General features: G+C 43.2%; 4 protein-coding genes across 4 annotated transcripts; 2 read left to right on the top strand and 2 right to left on the bottom strand.

The window, feature by feature from the left end:
- Positions 1–788: 788 nt before the first annotated feature.
- BDZ83DRAFT_583872 (aminotransferase class I and II) lies at positions 789–2,487 on the top strand (the record flags this gene model as incomplete). Its single annotated transcript, XM_060505705.1, has 3 exons — positions 789–1,019; positions 1,098–1,157; positions 1,417–2,487. The coding sequence occupies 3 exons, from the start codon at positions 789–791 to the stop codon at positions 2,485–2,487; spliced, it is 1,362 nt and encodes a 453-aa protein (XP_060362118.1).
- Positions 2,488–6,474: 3,987 nt separating this feature from the next.
- Positions 6,475–8,527, top strand: BDZ83DRAFT_583805 (general substrate transporter; the record flags this gene model as incomplete). The annotated part of the gene is made up of 8 exons (XM_060505699.1): positions 6,475–6,685; positions 6,746–6,925; positions 6,981–7,104; positions 7,157–7,297; positions 7,366–7,635; positions 7,699–7,867; positions 7,923–8,307; positions 8,379–8,527. 8 exons carry the CDS (start codon positions 6,475–6,477, stop codon positions 8,525–8,527), a joined length of 1,629 nt encoding a protein of 542 aa, XP_060362117.1.
- Positions 8,528–8,862: 335 nt separating this feature from the next.
- Positions 8,863–10,847, bottom strand: BDZ83DRAFT_654217 (ankyrin repeat-containing domain protein; the record flags this gene model as incomplete). The annotated part of the gene is made up of 4 exons (XM_060510701.1): positions 8,863–8,903; positions 8,942–10,260; positions 10,495–10,616; positions 10,797–10,847. 4 exons carry the CDS (start codon positions 10,845–10,847, stop codon positions 8,863–8,865), a joined length of 1,533 nt encoding a protein of 510 aa, XP_060362116.1.
- Positions 10,848–20,855: 10,008 nt separating this feature from the next.
- On the bottom strand, positions 20,856–22,719 carry BDZ83DRAFT_742917 (cytochrome P450; the record flags this gene model as incomplete). Its single annotated transcript, XM_060513125.1, has 2 exons — positions 20,856–21,608; positions 21,670–22,719. The coding sequence occupies 2 exons, from the start codon at positions 22,717–22,719 to the stop codon at positions 20,856–20,858; spliced, it is 1,803 nt and encodes a 600-aa protein (XP_060362115.1).
- Positions 22,720–24,575: the final 1,856 nt, after the last annotated feature.

Raw genomic sequence — 24,575 nt, 5'->3', positions numbered from 1 at the left:
AGCCGTTGCTCTGCCGTACAGTGTAAGGTATCCTGCGCCCTGCATCTGTACATACCTACCTAGTGTCTGTATTCTGCAGCCCGCCCGTCCGCTGCAACCCCATTCAACCTTCTTGTACGTTTCTGCAACTCCCGGAGCGCCGCGCTGTGAGGACGAGACACTCGGCCAGACCCAAGCGTTGCCGTACGGAGTACAGTACCTTAGCTCACACGTCCAGGTCTTTCTGGTATAGCTTAGCTCCCGCACCAACCAAGCCCCCCGTCTTTCATCCCCCAGGTAAGCAGTTGCAGCCCGTTTGTCCCTCACCTCAGCAACATGTCATCTTGCGGCTGGCCCTGTTCCTTGACGTCCTAGACGTTTCTTGCCTTAGCTGGAAGTTCCCCCCGTCTATGGAGGCGCATGTCCGCTTCCCCCTTCCCCTTCCCCTTCCCCTTCCCCGTCCAACCTCGAGGCGTCGGGTGACACGGTGACCCCTCCGGGAGCCCGGGCAGAAGGGGCAGCTCTCACCCCAAGGTCCCATGGTTCATGGAAGGTCCCAAAACACCCCGAGCACACCGGTGATCAAGCTCCCAATTCCCACTGCCCACCTTTGGGCAGGTACTTGGGTCGCCTCAGAGGCTCAGACACCTGGACAAACGGTTGGCGCCTGTAATCGCAAAGCTTCCCATTCGCCCGTCTAAATCGTACCACTATTTGATGCCATAATAATAACCACCCCCAGACAGACCCTTTCCTTCCCCCCCGCCTCTGACTCGTTCCCCCTTCTCACCAAAGCTCCAACGCTGAAAATGCCCGGTGAATCCTCCTCTTCTTCATCAGCTTCGGCCTCTTCCTCTTCTTCCTCTTCTCCCCAGAACAACTCTACTCTTTCGAGAATACGCAACATTGCATCACACATCATGGCGCCCGTTTCCACGACAAACTTCCCCGCCAGCACGGTGCCGCAAGCTCCTGAGGATCCCCTCTTTGGCTTGATGGCCGCCTACAGGGCAGACCAGAGCAAGGACAAGGTCGATTTGGTGGGGTGAACCCTTGATTCATCAAACAGCAGCTAGCTGTCTTGATGGTGTTCTGAGCTCTTTTGCTAACCAGACCAGGGAATTGGAGCTTACCGCGATGACAACGCGAAGCCTTGGGTTCTCCCCGTCGTCAAGAAGGTGCGTCATCATTCTCTACTTTTTTCCCCCTTCACCTCGTTGTGTGAATGCCCTCCGGAGACGGTCCCTGCTCGCGGCCCCTCCGGCTCCAGCAACGCAAAGCCCGGCTGCGTCACGCATCGGCGGCACAACAGCTGATGTGCAGCATCGTCCTGATTTTGATGAGCTTTCCCCTCATCGCATCCCACTTCCTCCACTTTTGGCCTGCCCCTTACAAGTTACCCACCCCCGCTAACCCCGCCATGATGCAACTATACAGGCCGACGAGATCCTCCGCAACGATCCCGAACTCAACCACGAATATGCTCCCATCGCCGGTATCCCCCAGTTCACCGGCAAGGCCAACGAGCTGATGCTCGGCGCCGATTCGCCCGCCATCCGTGAGAAGCGCACCTCTTCCGTCCAGACAATTTCCGGCACCGGTGCCGTCCATCTTGGCGCACTCTTCCTCGCAAAGTTCTACAAGGGCAACCGCACAGTCTACATCTCCAACCCGACATGGGCCAACCACAACCAGATCTTTGGCAATGTCGGCCTGCCCATCGCCCAGTACCCCTACTTCTCCAAGGAGACAAAGGGTCTCGACTTTGAGGGCCTCAAGTCTACTCTCTCCTCCGCTCCCGAGCGCTCCATCGTCCTTCTCCACGCCTGCGCACACAACCCCACCGGTGTTGACCCGACTCAGGAGCAGTGGAAGGAGATCGCCGCCCTGATGCGCCAGAAGAACCACTTCCCCTTCTTCGACTGCGCATACCAGGGCTTCGCCTCCGGCAACCTTGCCCAGGATGCCTGGGCCGTGCGCTACTTCATCGAGCAGGGCTTCGAGCTCCTCATCGCCCAGAGTTTCGCAAAGAACTTTGGCCTTTACGGCGAGCGCGCCGGATGCTTCCACTTCGTCACCGCCCCGGCCTCCGACGCCGCCGAGACCACAAAACGTATCGCCTCCCAGCTCGCCATCCTCCAGCGCTCCGAGATCTCAAACCCCCCATTGTACGGCGCCCGCGTCGCAGCCACCGTGCTCAACGACCCCGCGCTCTTCGCCGAGTGGGAGGACAACCTGCGCACAATGTCCGGCCGCATCATCGAGATGCGCAAGGTCCTGCGCGCCAAGCTCGAGGAGCTCGGTACCCCCGGCACCTGGAACCACATCACCGACCAGATCGGCATGTTCAGCTTCACTGGCCTTTCAGAGACGCAGGTACTGAAGCTGCGCGAGGACGCCCACGTGTACATGACCAAGAACGGCCGCATCAGTATGGCTGGTCTCAACACGAGGAATGTCGAGTACTTTGCCAAGGCGGTTGACAAGGTTGTTCGTGAGACGAAATGAGATTGGGATTTCTTATGACGCTTTGTATGAATGTAAATGGGTATACACGGGGACCGGATATGTCCCCCCGCAACGGTGTGGCCAGACAGCTGGCAGGAAGTGCAAAGAGGGAAAGAAAAAAATCCTTAGATTTCCTAGCTCTGGAGTAATGACCATAACCTCTTGTTCTTGATGCATGTTGCTAGACCCTACTGGTCACTCAATGAACTTTGTGACCTGTGACTTTGCGAGACTGATATTGATGTCCACATAACCTACCGTTTGAAGCTGCCACTATAATTGGCAACTGATTAATACTATGAGGGCTACCAGCGTGGGCTGATTGCCAGTGCCAGTCAATCGACCATGAGTTGCTTAGAACGTTCATGGTTTCTCCATCTTGACCTAGTTTTCTACTATCCCCATCTCTTATTTCTATCGTTTTTGTTAATTATGTTCTACCTTATTATTTCTGTCACTCATGCTCCATCATCTCTGTTATCTATGTTATCTATGTTATCCATCATCTCCGTCTCTCCTTTCTACCCTCTTTATCTCACTTTATCCTCTGTTTCTCTTTTGTCCTCTCCCCTCCCCTCGTCGTAAGCACTCACGAATACGAGAACGCAAGCCAGCACTAGCTATACCCTGGTCTTGACCTGCGCCGGTACCCGAGACTCCTACCAGCACTCACTACTCGGAAGTCGATATCGACAAGCACTGTCTTGAATTTGATATATTGAAGAAGGGATAGCTGGCGCCACGCTACGGTAGAACCAAACGTCTCAATTAATCGAAGCTCTCGTCGCAGCCATCGTGGTTTGTGAAGACTAGGTCCGTGGAGTATTGCTTTATAGACGTTCGTACTCGAGATTCTCTGGACCAGCACCAGCACTTACTATCCGGACACCGCTATTAATTATCGGTAAGGTAGCTTGGGCTTGGCAGCGTTAACAAGAGGCACTTGACGCCGCGGTGCTGTGGAGCCGAACGTTTCGATGGAAGCTCTCGTCGCAGTTATTGGGGTCGGGAAGATGAGGTCCACGGAGTGTTGCTTTACGGGTACTTCAAAGGGCCATGATAATGAAGTGCAAGGTTGCTTTGGTACCCTCCTGAGGATGAGGCATTGTGATTCCGTATTGTGAAGAACGGTGTTTGCTAGAGATTACTTTGTGGTCCTTGATCATGGTCGTTGTTGTCGTTATTCGCATCATTGTTGTCATCGTCGTGATGATAGACCCTTGGGAAGCAAGACTCCCTCCATAGCATGTCGATCAGGTATGAATGACCTTTCAAACAGCTTGCTTTCCCCAGCAATCAGGATCATTCCAGACCCACCGGTACCAAGCGATTGAGTAGTCAGCCCATGCTTCCTCCTGCAATGTACCATCGTATATCGAAATCGTTCGGATGGGGGCTCGAGTCGGGAGTATTCGGATGTCGTGAACAATCGGATTAGACCTTTCCTGAATCCACCTCCACTTTTCCCTTCTTCGAGCTTTCACATAGCCAAGCCTAAGATCAAGCCAAGCAGCGAAAAGATAAAGAGACACTCTGCGATCCTTCCGAAGCTCAAGAGATCAAAAGAATAGAAACTTCCAAGGGACAGAAGTTCAGGGACGACGTCCCGATTATCTAGTCCCAATTCCTCGTGGCAATCGGCCCTTCTCTCGGGACTTGACGGTTGACGGTCGCACCCCACCTCCCTCGTGCCCCCCGGTCTCCCGCGATGCCGGTAGAGGGATCGAGGGGGGAGGGGTAGGGTGTGGTCTTTGATTTTCCCGCCTTGCTGTCAGGATCCTAAGATCTTATTCCAGGAGTATTGTGTGTTGTTTTGTGGAGAAGATGGAGTATGTCAAGGACTTTTGTTTATCCTCTTTTTGGGTTGGACGGAGGACTTCTTGTCCGCGTGATGTCTGCCTGATGTCTTCCTCTTACCAGTGGCTCATTGCTGGATGCAAAGGATGAAAAAAACTTGATACAAAATAGCATGCTCTCCTGTGGTCGGGCGTACACTACAAATGTGTTAACATAAGTCACATTCTGGAATCTCGAGCCCACTCAGGGTGGTTGACAGCATCTGGCCCTACTCCAATGAGATGTCGTTGACGGTTCCCCGCAAAGCCTCGCCCTCCCTCCGGGTCAAGATCAACGTCGTGGCTCATGGGTAGCAACTAGGGGACAGAAGAATTGGAGAAGGGGTGTGTATCATCCTGGCGCATCCTCTAGTGATAGTTTTTGATATTACCCGGCTAGGTCGACCATGGAATCATGCATCCTCGCGTTCCAATGGCTTCAACCGGGATGGGCTCCGATCCGCCGCTGATACACGGCACGGGCACCGTCCACGAGTCCGAGTAGGCCAGTCGGTACTCGGTGCGGATTAGAATAGTATTGTGATATGTAGGGTGGGAGGTATTACGTGTCTCCCTAGTTGTCAACCGCAGCGTTGGGATGACATGAAGGATGGGGTCGGACCTGATGCAATGACAAGTGAGGACAATATGTGGTGGGCACATCTCGAGTTTGCAGGGATTAAGAACTTCGCCAATCGCATTCAAGTAAATAAACATACAGACGCTTGCCCGGCCGGCGGGAGAAGTAAGCATGACTTCAAACCCCAAGAATATGTGGTGACACGACAGGTCTTTTCCTCTTATGAAGTAAGGCTCTTTTCGTCCGCATCCTACGCAGCTTGCCTTGAATAGACGAGCTGTGCCGCGTTACTGCGCTGGAAAGTCTGTCGGCGTCAGTCCACATGAGCACCTGCAACGTGGTTGGAGTAATCTGATATCCATCGGGATGGTTGAACTGCGCAATGAAAGCACTGGAGACACCATGCTTCGACGGAAGCCTCTCACTCTAAAGACACCTACTTCTAGGAAGGCGTTTATGGTTCATAGCATCCGTAGACTTATCGTCGTAGATTCCAAGAGATTGAAGTGCCTCGACTCTCCACTCCTCGGACTTCCGTCATGACCTCGGCACAGGATACGAAATCTCGCTTCTGGCCACCCCGAATGACCGAATACAGTAACGGTGCCAACCTCCCCTCCACCCCCAATCCTCTGATCAAGTCACCGCCAAGCCAAGCACCTCGAGGAAACAAACCTGATGCTGATGCTGATGCTGATCCCGTTCGTTCATTTTCCGTAAGCAAAAGGCGGAAGACTAACCAATAACCCGCCTCCTTGGCTCCTGGCCTTTCCCCAAACCATCCAAGTTGTTCTAGCGGAGATGCGGAGTTGACCTCCCACAATCCTTCCCATCTCCCCCCAAACAGCCCATGCCCATAGATTAAGCAGCGAGCCATCTGACCAACGCCCATGGGGAAAAGCAAAGACCATGTGGGGGAAGTGGAAGCTTTCCCCGCATATAATTGTTGTTGCTCCATTGTTTAAGATGAACGTGGTTTCCTCACTGGATGGATAAATGCAAACAGCAGTTCAATTCAACCCCAACCCCGACCTCCTGGGCACTTCTTGGCGAGAAGCTAACTCTTCTCCCATGGCCAACGCCCCCCGGCTCTTTGTGAGCGTGTCCCCGATGCAACAGTCATCTCATTCGGACCTTCTGCCACCTGGGATCCTGGCCGGCGCGCTTCCCTCTCCCGCTGTCCCGCCTTAGCCTGCTCTGGCTCTGGCTCACTCTCTGCCGGAATCTGGCCAGTATGCTGATAGGTTCGGACGCATTCAAACATGGGATAATTCCTTCACGGCAGTGCGTATGTCTATAAAATACCCGGGTGGACCTCGTCGGAAGTTGGAGGCGAGAGAGTCTACGGAGACACTAGAGAAGCGTTGGAGTTGCGCTCCTCGAATAGACACACACCCTTGAACGCCGAGGAACAAGGACTCGGTAACATATACTTCCGTCTACGGGATAGAGAACTACTTATTCCTTATCCCATCCTCATCGACTGTCACCGTTTAGACCTTTTGACGCGTCGTTGAGACTCTCTTCACCGATCTATCGTCTTCTTCCGCGAGCCGCAGTTCAATCCTCACAATGGTCCAGATCAAGCGTGCCCAGGAGACCGGGGCAGCGGACCCCATCCTGACCCGCATCTCGGAGGAGGACAAGGTGCCGTGGTACCAGAAGCCGAACCTGCGATACCTCTACCTGATGCTCTTCCCGACGTGCATGGGCATCGAGTTGACGTCTGGTTTCGATTCGCAAATGATCAATGCGCTGCAGATTGTGCCATCATGGAAAGACTGTGAGTCTGGTCCAGTGAAGTGAATACGCTTGGGATCTTGAAGTTGACTAGATTCGATAGACTTTGGAGATCCACAGGGCAGTTTGAAGGGTATCATCGCCGCTGCGTATTCCCTAGGCGCCATTCTGTCACTTCCCTTTATCCCCATCGTGAACGATAGGTTTGGGCGAAGATGGTCCATCTTTGGCGGCAGCTTGGTCATGGTTGTCGGAGCTCTCATCCAGGGTTTCTCTCAGCATGGTACGTTTGGCCGTCTCATCGCCCGCATTGGTCTCGAATAAAAACTAACTTTGAGAAGTTGGCATGTACATCGTTGCCCGCATGATCCTCGGTTTTGGTATCCCGACATGCATCGTCTCCGGCTCGTCTCTCATTGGTGAATTGAGTTATCCCAAGGAACGTCCTGTTCTGACCTCGCTGTAAGTATATGAGTCTTTATGGGACGGAGTGTGTAGAGTAACGGATTTTCAGCTTCAACGTTGCGTACTTCGTTGGTCAAATCGTGGCCGCCGGTATCTGTTTCGGTACGAACAACATAGCAAGCAACTGGGCATGGAGAATCCCCTCCCTACTCCAGATTTGCCCTTCTTTGTTGCAAATCTCATTCGTCTTGTAAGTGGCTTCCCGATCAGACGCGAAACTCCATATTCTTCAGCAAACCTTACATAAGATACCTACAGTTTCCTGCCCGAGAGTCCACGATGGCTCATCACCAGAGACCGGAGCGAAGAAGCCCACGACATCCTCATCAAGTACCACGCCGAAGGCGACCGCGACTCCGAGTTTGTTAAGGCCGAAATGGCACAGATGAAGACTGTCATTACCCTCGAGATGGAAGCTTCCAAGCAGTCGTGGATGGACCTTCTTAACACGGCTGGTATGCGCCGCCGTGCTCTCATCTCTTCCATGTTGGGCCTCTTCACTCAGTGGTCTGGCAACACCCTAATCTCGTAAGCCTCTTGATGCTGTTTATGATTCAACGTCCAAATAGTGGCTAACATGGGTGCATGTAGATACTACTTGGGTGACCTGCTCCAGATGATCGGCTTGACCGACTCCACCGTCAAGCAAAAGATCAACCTCGGCATCGCCGGCTGGTCCCTCGTCTGCGGCTTCACCGTAGCCATGCTCGTGCGAACCTTCCGCCGTCGCGTCATGTACCTAGCTTGCACAATCTCACTGGTATGTCTCTACCAACACCTCATCCCAAGCTCTCACCCGCTCACGATCCTCTCAGCTCCTCTGCTACATCAGCTGGACAATTTCAATGGAACGCGCCGTTCACGCCCTCGATAACGATTACAAAAACCAGTCCGCCTCCGTCGCGACAATCTTCTTCATCTTCATGTACTCGCCCTGCTACAACATCGGATACAACGCCCTGACGTACACCTACCTCGTCGAGCTGTGGCCCTACGCCCTACGCTCGCGCGGTATCTCGCTGTTCCAGCTCTTTGGAAGGTTGGCAGGCTTCTTCACGACCTTTGTCAACCCTATTGGCATTAAGGAGGCATCGTGGAGATATCTCATCAGCTACTGCGTCTGGCTTGCCTTTGAGGTTGTGTTTGTGTACTTTATGTTCCCTGAGACTGCGGGACGTACGCTTGAGGAGTTGGCTTTCTGTAAGTTTTCTGATGAATCCTATTGTTGTCTCATCTGTTTATGGACATGGCTGATGATTATGCTCCACCAGTGTTTGAAGACAAGGCTCTTGCCGACCAGGCTGTTGGTGCTGTCGAAAAGGTCATCCATCACGATGACATGGATACTATTGGCGAGGTTAAGAGTGGAGGCGGCAACACTGAGGTGGTCGAGAACGTCGGCGCCAAATCGAAGGTTTAATCAGTGGATGCTTGTTATGGTCCTCCAGTAATTCGCAGTTTAGTTGCATGTTAGAATGGATTTTTCACAATGAGAGCAAGCATACCACGCAAGCTGATTGATCAGATCTCGGAAGAGTTTTCTTGAGATCGAAAAGTGCATTTACACAGGAGTTGGGGCAAGTCTCCATAGCGTTCCGGTGTTTGGTCAAAGATATCTTAAATTCACAGAATCGCATTGTATTAGAGAGAGAGAGCTGCACTAGTTCGTGGTAATACCGCATATCCATCTTGACGTCTAGTGACTGACAATCATGGAGGATTTGGGCGATGCGCTTCCTCCGCTGCGGAGTCTCCTCAGGACTCAGAAGTGCTGTGTCCAATGTCTTCAGATGCCACTCTGCAAGAGCCATACATGCCCCTTTCTTCAAGTTACCCATTCCCACATCGGAGCATGAAGGTCGGGAGCCTTTGATGAATTTGATGGCTTGGTCCCAGTCATTTGCGTTTGCTGCCGAATCCCAGTCGTCCCATGGGCATTCCCTCTTAGACGATTGCCGTTCCCTGGGAGTGGATAAGATCTCATCGAAGTCAAGTGTGGACTTCAGAAGATGATACACGTAGTTGACACTTGGTCGAGAAGGTCGAAATTCCGAGGCTCCGAACAAAGGGCTCTTGCCAGAAGAGTCTGCTATGAAAGGGTTTCCTCCATGTTTTATCATGAGTTCTGTGGCTCTTAAGACAATGTCTGGAGCATTGCCCTTAGTCTGGTATAGTTGATGCAAAGGCGTCTTTCCTTCCTCGTCCGGTAGGTTTGGATCTGCTCCTCTTTGCAAAACAACCTTGAAGAAGGCAATGATGTCGAAGGCCCTATACCCGGTGTTACTGACACAAGTTTGCGCCAGTATATGCAATAGCGATGCTTTCAGCCTCCCACCAGAGCCCGACAGTGGCATGAGATCAGCATACTTGCAGAGTGTCTCGCCTAATTCATGACTAGGTTTCGAACCCCATCGGCTCCATCCAAGTCCGAATGCTTCAAAGTACCTTGACACTAAGGTCATTCCGGAGGGAAGCTTGGTTTGTGGATCGGCTCCTTTCTCAATCAAAATCCTGATGACTTTACATGCTGCTTTATCCCATCGTGTAATCGGGCTATCCCGTGAAAAATATGAAAGAAGTATCTGCAGAGGAGTTCTCGCATCCGCATCAGAACACGGTTGAGTTGGACTAGCTCCGTTTTGAAGACAATGAATCTGACAGTCTGAGATACTGCCCGGAGAGGCATGTGGATCCCGAGCGAGTAAGCCATGGAATGGAGTCATTCCTGCCAAGTTGCTCAAGTTGAGGTCGCATTTCGCGCCTATCATGGCGTAGAGTGCAGACGGGAACCATTCCAAATTGGAGCTTCTTGTTTTTTGCACAAAGTCTAGTACAGCAAGATGGACAGGGGTGTCTCCGTTCTCGTCTTGGAGGTTAGTGTCTGCACCAGCAGTTAGAAGATGACGAGTGAAATCCTCTTTAGAGACAGCGAGATGAAGTGGAGAGCGTCCTAGCTGGCCCTTTGCGTTGACATCTGCGCCATACTTAATCAGGAGACTGACGATATTCTCTGATGTTCCGTCTACCGCGTAGTGCAGAGGCTGGTTGCCGACGTTATCTTCATCCTTGACAGAATTTCCATCAAAGAGCAATCGCTGTACCTGTTGCTCATCCTGTCCTAATACGGCAAGATGAAGATCTGTTCTTCGATTACTAGTGCTCTGATGGAAAACAGCATTGGCAGGCCACGCCGCGTCTGGTCCAGCGGTGTGTTGAAAAGACTGAGACACATGAATCCCCGTGTTCATGGATTGAGCGCCATTTAAATATGACGAGCTTGCGCCGTCTAGGTGCGGTAAGAGGCCTGGAACTATCCCAGCAGGGGGATGCCTGAGTGACAGTTAAGTTTTTAGACTCACGGACGACGTGTAGCAAGCAAAAGCCTACCTTGGGTTGAATGAATCGGCAGCGAGAGGCAAAGCAGAAGTAGTTCTCACCCCTCTGGTAGCTGAAGATGATCCCAGACGCTTCCTTGAAGGATGCGAAATCCGATTCGGTTTTGGAAAGTCCTGGGTGCTGTACTTCATGTAGCCCCATTTCCGCATTTGCGCGCGGTACGACCTTTCACTGCACCGATAGGTCAGAATTGGCGATTCTCTAATACGGTAAGTGCCAGCGACTCACGAAGCTTTGAAGCCATGCCGTCCTTGGATAATGCGCATCACCTCGATGAGCTTTCGATTTTCTACCTGATAAAGCTGCTGGATTTCGTCGCGAAGAGGACTCCAATCTTTCGTCATTCTGTGCGAATCCGTGGTTGATAGGCGCCCCCGATCAGTTGAAAGATGTTCCTTAATTGGGAAAGAACGCTTCCGTCGCGGGCCACGCAGGGGCTTGTGATGGATATATACTACAGTGAGATGAATGATAGGGTAGGGCCTAGACAGAGGGATAGAGTGCTCCCAAAAGCGCCACTACGAGAATAGGGACCCCGAAAGAAAAATGAAGCGAACAGGCCCGAAAGCCAGATAGATCGTGTCGTGTCAAGCAGGTGGGATCTGACGTGCATTGGTGAGTAACATGTAGGTGGAAGATGAGGTACGCAATGGAGAGAGGAGAGACAAGGACCCAGTGAGACTGTTATGCGGACATGCCAAGCGCCGGCCATAAGACAACCAACAGAGAATGCCCAGGTTGGACCTGTACATTAAGTCTCCTTTTAGCGCGCTGTAATATGCAATATGCAACTTCCCTGCCTTGCGACCTTGTTTGCTTCAACACGATAGTCGCTTTCCCAATGCACTCAAACCTACATTTTGCAGATGTGTCACAGATCTGCAACTTTTTAGACTGCAAAAAGCTGCGCTTGTCACTTCTCTTCTCTTGCAACCCGGAGCGGAACTCACCTACCGAGACTGTATAAATGACTGCATTTTGCAGATCTGCTTTCACGCCACGTGCAAACTGCATTTCCTTCCGCGTATTATCACGTTCAAATCAGTAGCGGAGGTCCAATTCCATTTGTGTAACAGATCTGCATTTTACACACTTTGTTCTTCGCAGAGCTGCAAAATGAACCATTGCAGTCAATGCTGAACTTGCATTGCCTGCACGAATGTGTCCGCAATTCACACACTGCTGAAGGTAATTTTGCAGGCCATCCCATCGAGGATATCATCACACAATTAGACTTCGTACCGTTTAGATGTCGTACGCTCATTGTTTTCCAGTCGCTGCCCATACATCAAATCTTGCCTCCCATGCTTTGACACAAGTATCAAATGCCTTGGTCCTCCCAGCCAAGATGGAGGCTACTTCCTCCCCTTCGCACTCTCTCAACCCATGTCCTACATGATCATCTCTTTTTGTCCCTTCCTTTTGCAATTCAGACCGTAGGCTTCTTCTGCGCCGTTTAGGATCCAAGAATTTCGTCTTTTTCATCTGCAGATCCACTCAAGCCAACTGCCAATGGGTGCGTTTAGTAGATGTCTCATCATCTTCGCCGACATAGTTTGAGCCCCATTCTGTCGACTTGTCCTAGTTTTTCGGCATGATTTATTTTTCAAATAAAGCTAACGTACGCTCTCTTCCCCCTCAGTACTTCCATGGACACTTCCCGAGACAAACTATTCGGCTGCTACGACCAGCATCTCACCGGATCCTCAACATATCAAACGAAGTCTAACAATCAGCCTCAACTGACTGAGGATGCCCTTCGCCACCACAACGAGAAAAAGAAGCAGGACGTAAACAGTCTCAAGAGGGCACAGGAAGAGCATACGATTATTCTTCGAGAGCTGCGTCGACTTGGTGTAAACTTAGGTGACGATTTCGCACATAAGATCACCCCCGCTGGAGAAGGCATGGCTCCGATACAGAGACTCGTCCAAGAGCTAGGTGGTCAGGCCAGCAGTGACCAAGCCGCTTGGATCTCACGTGAACGCTCTGCTGGCAGTCGTGATGCTACAAAGGCTTCCTCCAATAATTCTGGGTAGCCGAACAGTCAGATCATGTAGCGGTAGCCAGCTATTTACACAAAGCTTTGTCCTTGTCATTATATTTTAGGCTTTTCAACTAGTAAAGGTGCTTTGAGTAATCGTTGTTGATATGACAAATCCTGTTCAATAGACTTATCAAGGACAACAAAATAAATGCCACCGTCATAAATTCAAGGTCCTCTTCTCCAAGCGAAGTAAAGTCACAAGCAGAAGTATAAAGCTAGAAATTGGAACTCGATGAGCTGCCTTATTTGAAACAGAGTTCGGCAATATACACAAGATACTAGGGCAAGACACCACGGATTTCTTGTCGATTTTGAACCCCTCTGGTCAAAGGGAACTCATCTTTCATAATAATTCTGAGGAGTTTCTGAGGATATTGACATTACATGTTGTCGACTTAAACGCCAATGCTTATATGATGCAAGAGTCGGGTTCAAAGAGGCAGACGATCACACCGAGGCACACAAGCTTTCATGGAGGTCCATCCATGCGATACTCAGCGTTGCGTATACGTAGCTAGTTTGGGACTGTTAGTATGAAAGGTTCTCTTGTCAAAGGACGGAGATATAGGATCCAGGTAGCAGTGACTGGGCAGAATAGCTTAGCAAGTTGCGGGGAATAGAGCGGGGTGACATCCAAGGATCACTTCTATCGAAGTTGTCGAATGGTTCTGACGCTGGTATCGACATGTTTAATACAAATCTGCTGTCTATTAGGAGAAGAAAATAGGGGCGAGGCTCGCATTGATATACGCTTGCAAGAGCGAGCTTGTGGATAAGTGGAGCTCCGTGGTTTAGCAGGTGGCGTGGCCTTGGCTTGCTCATGCCGTTACAAATCACGATAGAAGTCTAAGGAAGCCGAACTTTGTGGTTACCCGCGTACCTTCCCGCAAGGATATCGAAGTCTTTGCTCTCTTGAATTATCCTGCTAACGTGTGGCAATGGCGGTTAGGCTTGAGGCTGATTTCTTGCGACTCCTATCATACATAGACTTTAGGCTTATGTCGTGCTCGTGCTAAGCTGACTGGACGATAAGCCCAGGATGAGGATGCCCGACATAGAGCCCTTGAGTAAGAAAAAGTCTTCTCTATTAGTTTACTGCCAGATAGTCGTTTCATGGCATTTACTTCCGGTTGAACAACCATTCATCTGTCCTATATGAGGACATAACTATTACGGGCTAGACCCGATTAGTAGATCCGAGCCTCAGCCCGGATATTACTACGGCTCACTACGCCGCTTCTATAGAGGTCCTATTTAAGCGCTTTTCCTTTATAGAACCTCTATAGAACCTCCGCTCTAAAAACCTCTACTCCTTAACTTAGATTTTATATATTAAAATCCCTTTAACGTAGACTTATATAGGCTAAATTCTTAATATATCTAAGCTCCTCTTTTTATTTATTTTATTATTAATTATATTACGTAATAGAGGTAAATATAATTATTAACGTATTACTAAGCGCTTAATTAATAAGAGCTATAATATAGATTTAAAAATAGATTATTTAGGGTTTATAAAAGTTAATAAAAGCTTAAAAATAAAGTAAAATAAAAAAAGTAATAGATATAGTAGAATAGAAATACGAGTATAAAAAGTTTAATAAAATTTTATAGCTATTATAAAAATAGCTTTAATAAATAAGCGGACCCCCTGCGCTTTTTATTAAAAAACCCGACTTTTATAAAACCTTTATTAATTTAAAAGTACTTTTTAATAACGGAGCCCTTTATAAAAAGCCCTTATTAAACCTAGTAAAGTTCTTAGGTAATAAAGATAAATATAATATTTAAAAAGCTTAAATATATAATAAGCTCGTTATCGATACGCTATTTTATTATATTAATAAAGAACGGAAATACTTTATTTTTTTATACCTCGCCCCTTAAATTTAAAAAATAATAAATTAGTTCTATTACGAGAGAAAAAAAAATAAAAAACGAAGGTTTAATAAACTCTTTATATACTTTTTATAAATATATAACGACTTTTATTAAGCTAGGAACGCCTTTAACGAATTATTAATAATAATTATAAAAAAGGGCGAGAAGTTCGTAGTATTTTTATTCTGATTTAAAAAAACTTTAGTTAACGTTAAAGGTTAAAAATAGCCTGCGGACGTTACGATTTAATACTTTATTTATATTTTAACTTTATAATTAAAAAAATATATAATTACTACGCTTTAAAATAAATCGTCGTATACCGGTTTCTTTTATAATATCTAAATAATAACTAGTAATATAGAGGGCTATAACTTTAATTAATATAACCCCTAAATTTTAATATAAAAAGGATATTATATAATAAAAAAACGCGTTAATAGCGACGGAGATATAATTATAATTAAAGCTATAAAAGCTACGAAGCCTAAATAAAAAGCGAAGCTATTAACGAAACTAAAAACTCGGTACTACTTTAATTATAATAAAGTTAAATATATTATAAAGAACTATAAATAAAAACGGGAAGCCTACGTAGCTTAAATAGTACTTATAAAGTACTATATAAAAAAATAAACTTAAATAATAACGAATATTATTTAAAAAAAGAATAGTTCTAGTATAAAATCGGGTACTAGAGCTTATAAATAAAGAACGGATAAAATAGGAGTTATTTAATTAATAACGGACTATAAGCGGGCCTTCGGCGCTATTTACTACGAAGATTAATAAAATATATAAAACTTTAACGCTAATAGATTATAAATATAATATATATTCTATAATAAACTTTTAATTAGCCCGCCGTTTTTACTTTTTATATATAAATAGAACGAAATATAAACTTTACGAATTTATAAATAAATCTATTTAAATTATAACTAAAGGGGTCGTCGCTTTTAACCTCGAGATTAGTAACTATATAGAGAAGGTATATATATATATTATTAAAGGCCTAGATATAGATATATTTTTTAAAAAACCCTAGATAGAACGGAACTGTATTATATATAATATAGCTAAACGGCGGATTTAATATAAAAAGGGCGGAGTAAAAGCGTATTTTAATAAATAAAAAAAAGGCGCTATAATATAAAAGATCTATAAAGTATAAAGCCTAAAAGCCCCCTCTTTTATTACTTTATATTATAAAGTCGTTATAAAAAAAAAGCGCTAACTAAATAAGTACGTTGCGGGGATCTAGGTAATTAGCCTTGCTAATATTAATAAAGCCCTAAAGCTAAAAAGTAAAACTAACTACTTTTCTTAGCTATTATAATAAATAAAAAAGGAATACGGCGACCTTTTCGAGCTATTTAAAATATACCCCTTTTTACTAGCTCGGCTAAAAATCGACTTTATAATTAACTTCGAGTAATAGTTTAATAAATAAAAAGCGCCCTTCCCCTAGGGCCCCCTCTATTTTATATTTTATAAAGAGCTATTAGTACTATATAATATTTTTAAAAACTTATTTAATAAGGGCTTTATTTAAGTTAATAGCTCCTTTACTAAAGCCCCCGTTCTTTTTATTAAAAAACTAAGGGGCGGCCTACGCTTTTATTATAATTATAAAGCGTTAAACGTAATTATATAAAAAGACCGCTACCCTTTATTATTAATTAATAAAACTTTTTAAAAAGTTAGTTTAATAAAATAGTTTATAAAGCTAGACGTCGTAGCGGCTTTTTATAAAATTAAAATAGCCGAAGGGTATTAAAAAAAGACCGCTTTTTAAATATAATATAGCTTTTTTAAATAAATAATTTATTTATTTAGCTTAACCGGGGCGCCCACTATATTTTAAAAGTATATAAACTAGACTTTAAAAGAATTCTTTAATAACTTCGCTTTTATATATATAGACGATATATTAATATATTTAAACGGATTAAAAGCGGATTATAAAAAAAAAGTATAGCGGATATTATATACTTTTATAATAGCGGGCTTTAATTTTAACTTAGTTAAAAACGAGTTCTCTATTTAAATTATAAAGTATATTAGATTTATTTTTAAAGCAGGATAAAGGATTATATATAATTTAAAAAAAGTATATATTATTTACGAGTAGTTTGCGCTTAAAATAGTAAAAGGGGTTAGAAGCTTCCTCGGTTTTATTAACTATTATTACGTATTTATATATAACTACTCCGCTATTATCGAACTTTTTAACGCCCTAATTAAAAAAGGGGTACTATTTAAATAAATAGCTAAATAAAACGCCGCTTTTAAAACGCTTAAAGAGCGTTTTATATTCGTACCCCTATTTTAAAGTTTTAATTTTAATTTAATAATAGTCGTTAAGACCGATTATTTTAGATTTACGCTTAGAGGCTCCTTTATATAAAAGGATCTATTGGGCGTATATTAACTAGTCGCTTTTTATTTATAAAAGCTTACGCCCGTTTAATATAATTATTTAATTTATAATAAAAAGCTTTTCGTTATAATATCCTATTTAAGCGTATAAGATATAAAGTTATAAAGCTTTTACGGATTTAAAGTTATTACGGACTATAAAGGGTTAAAGTATTTTATATAAAAGTAAAAGTTAACTAAGCGTTAGAGCTATTAAATAGAATAACTTTTATAATACTATTTTAAAATCGAGTATTATTTAGGCCGTTTATTAACTATCTTAAATACGCTTTTTAAGCGTAAATAAAATACTTTAACTAGCTAGGACGATAAAAGAGAGAGGGAAAAGATTATTTAAATAATTTTTAATTTTATTTAGTTAGTAACCGGTATAGTTTATTAAACCGAAACTATAAAAATACCCGAGTTACCCGAGACCGATATTTTTATAAATAACGCAGAGCTTTAATAATAATAAAACGAAATAAAAGTAAAAAATAAATAATACTTTAAAATATATAAAGTAATATCGAGTGGAGCTAAGGCGCTCCCTCTTAAATTAAGCTTTAAATTATAAATTATAGAATATAATATTAATATACTTTTAAAACTAATTTAGCGAGAGAGACTATAAATCTTTAAATATAAAGACCCGGATTATAATAATAATATACTCTAAACAAAAATAATTTAGCGCTATTATAGATCTTTAGTAACGAACTACTTTAATAAAAACGCTACCGCGGCTATTTTATTTAAATAGTTCTATTAACTAGGCTAGTTTAGTATAATAAAGAGGTTTATTTAAAACTATAATATTTATAAAGGGAGTACTATATAGCGGTAAACTAAACGCAGCCTTTTATAGCTTCTCGTAGTACTAGAATAAATAAAAATAACTTAGTAATAGACTTTATTATTAACTTCTCTCTATTATTAAAAAGCGGCGCCTAGTTTTTATAAGTAATAGTTAACCGCTTTATAAAGTCCGTTATTTTTAAACTAATAGTATTTATAAAAATAAGGCCTATATAGACCGCTTTATTAACTACTACTTTTAATTCTATAGAATACTTTAGTTATTATAAATAATTATAATAATAATTAAATTAATAAGTTCTAGTACCGATTTTATATAAAAATAGGATAGAGTAGTGCCTAAGTACCGCTTTTTATTTATAAACCGACGGGTTAACTAAACGATTTAACTAAGAGATTAAAATAATTTTATAATATATAATTATATATACCTAAAATAATTAAAAGGACTAGTTATTAACTATTTAACTAAGCTTTAATAACTAAATAGCTTTAATAATAAAGCTTTTACTTTTTTTTATAAAATATAAATATAACGTCGAGCCCTTAAAAATTTAAAAAAGCGTATTAAAAGCGGTAAATAAACAGGAAATAAAAACCGATTTTATAATATAAAAACTTATAGAAATAACGAAGTTCGCTTAGGCCGCTATAGCCGCTTTATAAAAATAGATAGAGCGCTTAATTAATAAATAAAAAGCGTTAATAAAGCGCTTTAAAATTAATAATAAAATATAGCTATATATAAATAATTATAGGTCCTCTAAATTTAATGAAAAGTTAAACTAACTATATTATAAATATAAAATAGTCGAGGTTACGAAACCTACCGTTATATAGCTTAACGTATTTAGTAATATTTACCCCTATTTTTATATTAATATATTATAACGTATAGCGAACGACCCTTTACCGGGCTAATAGCGGATAGATAAAAGGCCCCTTTTAATTAAAAAAAACGACGGGGACTATTAGTTAATTAAAAAAGTGTTTATAATATAATAAAAATATATAGGCTACGGATAGTAAAGGGAAGTCTTCGTTAAATAAAAAGGCTATTAAAAGCTAATATAAAAACCCCATTTTTATTCTATTTAACGGACGTTTTAAAAAAGTTCGAACTACGCTATAGACCCGTTAAAAAATTTAATAATAACCCGAGTTATTAAAATAGAGTTAAAAAGTACTAAAAGCCCGTAGTAATTATATAAATTATAATAGCGGGAGGAAAATAGATATTAAATAAAAAATAAAAAAGTAATTAAGTTAAGGCCTATAGGTTAAAAGACTATTTAGTCCTATAGGGCGTAATATAAAGCTAATAATAATATTATAAACGTAAAAAGGGGCCGCTTAAAGTTTAAAAACCGAGGGCTAGCTACTCTTTTTAGCCTAGGTAAAAGGAGGTTAATAACGAACCGTAGCTTAAAAACGGATTAGTTATAAAAAAAAAAAGCATAAAAAAAGTATTTACAGTAGGGTAAAGGGAAATAAGGGCTTAATAATATTTATTAATAGTGCGGGCCTTTTTTATAATAAAAAAGGCTATACTTTTAATAATAAAGGTAATAATAGGGGCGGCGGTAAAGGTTATATAAGCGGGAGTTACGTTAATAAAAGTTATATAGGGGGTAAGTATTTTAATAACGGGGGAAGCGGTTATAGTATAAGTATTATAGCGGGCGCGGGCCTTTTTATTTTTAGCTTTAATCTAAATAGCGGCGGCGATATATAAATAACTAAAAGTATTTATAAAGTCTTTATATTAATAATAAAAAAAGAACGGTTAACGATATATAAATAACGGATATTAAACGAATATATAACGGCTTTAAAAATAGGATTACTTATAATAAAGGTCAATAGCTAGTAATACTCTTTAACTATTTAAAAAAACTCTATTTAAATAGCTTTAATAGCGTCGTTAAACTAAGAATAATAAATTAATAATTACGGAATAAATAAAGAATAATAATAGTAAATATATAAAGTCGTAGCGGTAGTTAGCTTTACTATTAATATAAGTAGCGTAGTAAATAATACTTTTAACTTTATAACGAATTAATAATTTATAAATAAATAAATAACGGTAGTTTAGTATATAGAGGTAGTCGTAGTAACTAATACTAGCTAGGGTATCGCTACTTTTAATTAATATTTATATATAAAGGAAGTAAGGGACTTTATATAGGGCGCCTAGTATAGGAGCCTTTTTAGGTTTATATTCCTTTTTTTTTATTCTTTTTTTTTATTTTTTTATTTTTTTTATTAAACGTTGGCTAGATATAAAGTTAGCGGACCTTGTAAATAAAAAACGGATATACTATATAGGTTTAATATATTATTTAAATATCTAATTTATTTTTAAAAAAGTAAACGGATAATAGCTCGGAATTAGAGCTAAACTTTAACTCTTTATTATTTATATTACTTTTATTATTAAATAAGGTAACGGGCTTAGCGGGCGCGGCGGTAGTAGCGGGCTAATTAATAAAAATAAATTATTAAAACGTTAATAATAAATAAAAAGCTAAAAAGCCGCGGAGTAATAATATATAAAAAATATAGTAGCGGCGGCGTATAGAATATTTATTTAATTATTTCCTAGGTTAAAAAAGGGGTTTTAAATATATATAAATATACGAGTATAAAGAAAAGATTATATATATAAAAAATAACGGTAGGGACGGCGGGTTTATTAAAAATTAAATTTTTATAATAGATTAACAAAATTTAAGTAATAGAAGTATAGAAATAAATAAATTAAAGTATTTATAAATTATTATATAAAGGTTAAAAAGAAAAAGCTTTTTATAAAGGGGGGGGTTTAATAAAAATTAATAAAAAGGATTATAAATAACTAATTAATAAATTAAAATAAAATAGTTAACCGCCCGGGGTATTTATAATTAAAAAACGGACCGGTAATAGATTTATTTTAAAAGCGAAATAGGGGGGTATATATTATAAACTAAACCCGATTAATAAATCTAAACTTTAGCTTAAATACTATTACGGCTTACTATATTATTTTTATAGAAGTCCTATTTAAGCGCTTTTCTTTTATAGAACCTTTATAGAACCTCTATTTTAAAAACCTCTACTCCTTAGTTTAGATTTTATATACTAAAATCCCCTTAACGTGGACTTACGTAGGCTAGACTCTTAACAATAACTTTGCACTTCACCTTTCCACATTCCGTAACCGCACGTAGTTCTTAACTGGCTTATGCGTGACAACGTCTTTACCCTCGTACCCGGCAAGTCCTTCCGGACACGTAAGTATCTCAAAACTCCACACAATCAAACTCACGAGTATTCGCAATTCCACATATGCAAGCCTCCTCCCGAAACAACTCCGTCTTCCCTGGCCAAAGGCAATCTGAGGCCCGGCTGTAGAGTCAAACTCCGAGCTACTGCCCGCGGCCTTCAACGCGCCGTTGACCTGCTTCTTCTCTGATGAGCCTGCAGAAATGAGCCACCGCTCAGGCTTGAAGTCAGCAATATCCGCAGGATCCCATTCTGGTACTCTTCCTCTATTCTTCACCGCAATTCGGCACGTTTCGTTCCGCCTCGTCTCGTCAATTTCGTATGCCGGTTTCCGGAGACTGGCTCCCTGTGTGAGACAGAATATTTGAGTACCTTTTGGAATGGGGTACCCGAGTAGGGCGGTCTCGCAAAGAGCTTCTCGCTCTACCAATGGTGCAGTACCGGCACAACGAAGAATCTCTTCCATTGTGGCGTCAAGATAGGGAACTTTGACTTGCATAATTTCCTCTACTGAAGGTGTCCTTGCTTCTCTTGACGCTTCTCTGTATCCTGACTCCATACACGTGCGAAGTCTCGACTGAATCGTCTGGTGGTCTGCTAGCAACTTGAGGCCCCACAGCACGGTCGTGCTGGTTGTATCGTGGCCTCCAGTAAGGATTCCGAATAACTAGTTATAAAGGTTAAAGGTTAGCGCTGTGTTTAGAGACCCTGCACGATTGTATATTTACCTCGTCTTTCATTGTAGGCGAGAGGAAGTCTGGTACTCTTTTATCATCTTGAGCTATCTTCTTTTCTCTTTGCACCATCAGGTCCACAGCCGACCGCATCCATGTGTCATTGTCGCTGTTTTCCAGTTGCCTGGACGTCGCCTTATTTAGTTCTCCAACAATGAACTCGTTCTTAAGCCTCATTGTCCGGCTGACCGGTGGGAACTTTTCTATAATCTTCCACTTGACGACGGGCCAGGGCGAGCCATGTAATCGTTCAATGGCGATAGTGACATCAAGGATGGTGGATAGGACCTCATCGCACTCTATTGAAGGGAACTCAATCGGATCGTCGATGGTTCCGGAAGTTCTCAGCTCCTTCAATTGGGTACTATTGAGGCCTCGAATAAGATCTGCTACTGGTTTTGTAGCGTTGTGTGGGAAGTCGCCGCCGAACGAAAAGGCTGTAACTGCATCCAAGGCTGCGTAGAAGATATCTTTAGACACGTCGAACGGTCTACCGTCAGCTATGCGCGTCTTGTGTTGCCAAAGGTCGATCAGATTCGTCACGTTCGAGTAGATAGCAGGTGCCGCAACGTCTTGTAAAAAGGGGGGCGACATAAGGTCCTGCAATAGTCGTCGGTGCGCTTTCCACTCGTCCCCGAGTTCCAGAGTGATTTGGTGGTTCGGAGTAGGACCTTTGAAAATGTTCTTGATGATCCGACCGCGATCGAATTCCTTCCGCCGCATGCAGAGATCCTGCATCTCGCGAAAGTCGTTCAGTATCACCACAGGTGGCGACATGGGACGAAGGAAGATCTGGCATACTGGAGAGTCGTGCCTGTCTGCTTGGCGATGCAGCCAAGTGGCCAGGTCTCCCGTCTTCAAAACCTCGCTGGCCAGGTCGGGCAGGTCACCGAGGACGCGGCCGAGGGCTTTTGGATTATACGGGATGCCAGGGATAGGCTTCGGCAGGGCTTTCCGATACAGCCTGTACGAAAGGTAAACGGCAAGTATGCCTGTGAACAGTAGGAAACCATAGGCTTTGCGTGGAGAGATCGTCTCCCTCATGAGATGAGCCGTGTTAGACGAAGTTACGAGAGGCATTGTGGCTATGGTTCTTCCAGAAGAATGGTTGCACGAACTCCATATTGCCAAACCGGCGTGGGAAAAACCGACAGTTTATACGTAATTTCGCGAAAGTCAGTTTGTCACGGATGGTTTTGCCCAAAAAGGCAGACTGTAGTCATTCGGGTCAATTTGAGGACTCGAACTCCTTGTGCAAACTCCCGAAGGAACCCAATTTGTCGGGCCTGGGAGCTACCGCAAACGGCATTCGCTGTGGTGATGGAAAGTTGGTAACTAGAAGCGGTTCCCGACGTGCCATGGAAGCCTACCACCATTGTGCTACGACGTGGATGCCTAAAAGGGTAACTACCTCATTGCGAGCAGTCTTAGCCGTTAATTAGTCCTGTGGGGGTGACACTCAGACCACCACCACCACCACCACCACCACTCAATTACTGGAAGTTGAGGGCAATCGACGAACCTGTAGCAGCCATGCTTTATGAACCTCGAGACTACAGCCAAGATCGGCCCCGTTACACGTGTGCAGCATCAGGAAGACGCATATAGAGACTAATGACGACTATATGCATGGTTGTCTGCACAAGGTTACCGTAGCTATGGTCGGTCCCGATGACCACATGTACTTTGGCCTGAAGAATAAGTCATGTAATGAATATATTGGCGGCTGTGAGAGGGTATGTAAGATGATGCCAAGAATCTTTGTTGAAAAGATTTGAGCTGTTCAAATGTCAAGACTGCTAAGCATGCGGTGAGTGGTTGATGTGGTTGTAAGTGCACGTCCACTCTAGAGTTCTGCGTACCATTAGGGGGAGGTAGGTTGACGGATGTACGTCAGTGACTGAGGGAGTGACAAGAGTCAATCGGGATGGAATAAGTCATCATGTCTTGTTTAGAAACCTCTAAAATAGTGACAGTCTGGATCGGCAACGCAGAATTTGTGTAATCACTTGAGAGGAGCCTTCCGGGGATGCAGACTGGCGAACTGAAGAATTCAGATGAGCATCATCATCAGGTCGAATGACTGAAAAGCAACGGCACTCCAGAAGTAAGTGAAGCATATCTGGGTCCGATTGGGCATCGCAGCGCTGATAGTTCTAGCAAGTTCATCCTCCCGCGAAAACGAAGCTCAATGTCTCCCTCTCGCAACACTTGCCGGAAAGGAGTCGGACAGAAATAGTGATCTATGTTTTTACCAATAGAGTGAGGTGTACTCGACAAAATTGGTAATTGCCAATTAGAGAACTCGCAGAAACTCTGTTCAGTAGAGTTTCGGTGGCGGCGGTGACTATAGGAGCCGAGGGATTCACCGAGACTGCCGGAAACATGTTCAAAAAGGCCGCTTGTCTCTGATAAGCTTTCTTCTAAGAGCTTGCTCCAATAGGTGACTCCGGGGTCACTTCATTCAAGAATCAGTAGATCGGCTCCGATAAGTCATCATCCGGCCGGTTATGTCGCCCAAAATTAAAAGTCCATGGGTTATCAAGCATTTTGGGACATACATCCATAGTTGCGGGATGCGTATAATTAAAAAACAGTCATCTTGAGGAATACGCCAACTCGATTAGATATTCTGGGAGTCTGGAGTTCTCCGTCAAGCAGCTCATGGAGCCGAATCACCGTAGAGTCCTGGTCAACCAGTCAATAGATCCGCTACCAATTCAAACGCTCCCAATTTACTTATCTTGTTAACTTTCTTCCTTATTATCGCCGACTACTAAGTTCTGGAGCAAGCGTCCAATCTAGCAGGTCACAGTCTCGAACTGTTGAGCATAATTGCCAATCGTGTAAGCAGATATCGCAAACATCGCCCATTTGTCAAATGCTTCAGAGTCATAGGC

Source organism: Colletotrichum acutatum (genome assembly GCF_030867785.1).
Source record: "Colletotrichum acutatum strain CBS 112980 chromosome Unknown BDZ83scaffold_85, whole genome shotgun sequence".
Taxonomy (NCBI): Eukaryota; Fungi; Ascomycota; class Sordariomycetes; order Glomerellales; family Glomerellaceae; genus Colletotrichum; species Colletotrichum acutatum.
The sequence above is the reverse complement of the archived record's forward strand: the minus strand, read 5'-3'. Positions and strand labels throughout refer to the sequence as shown.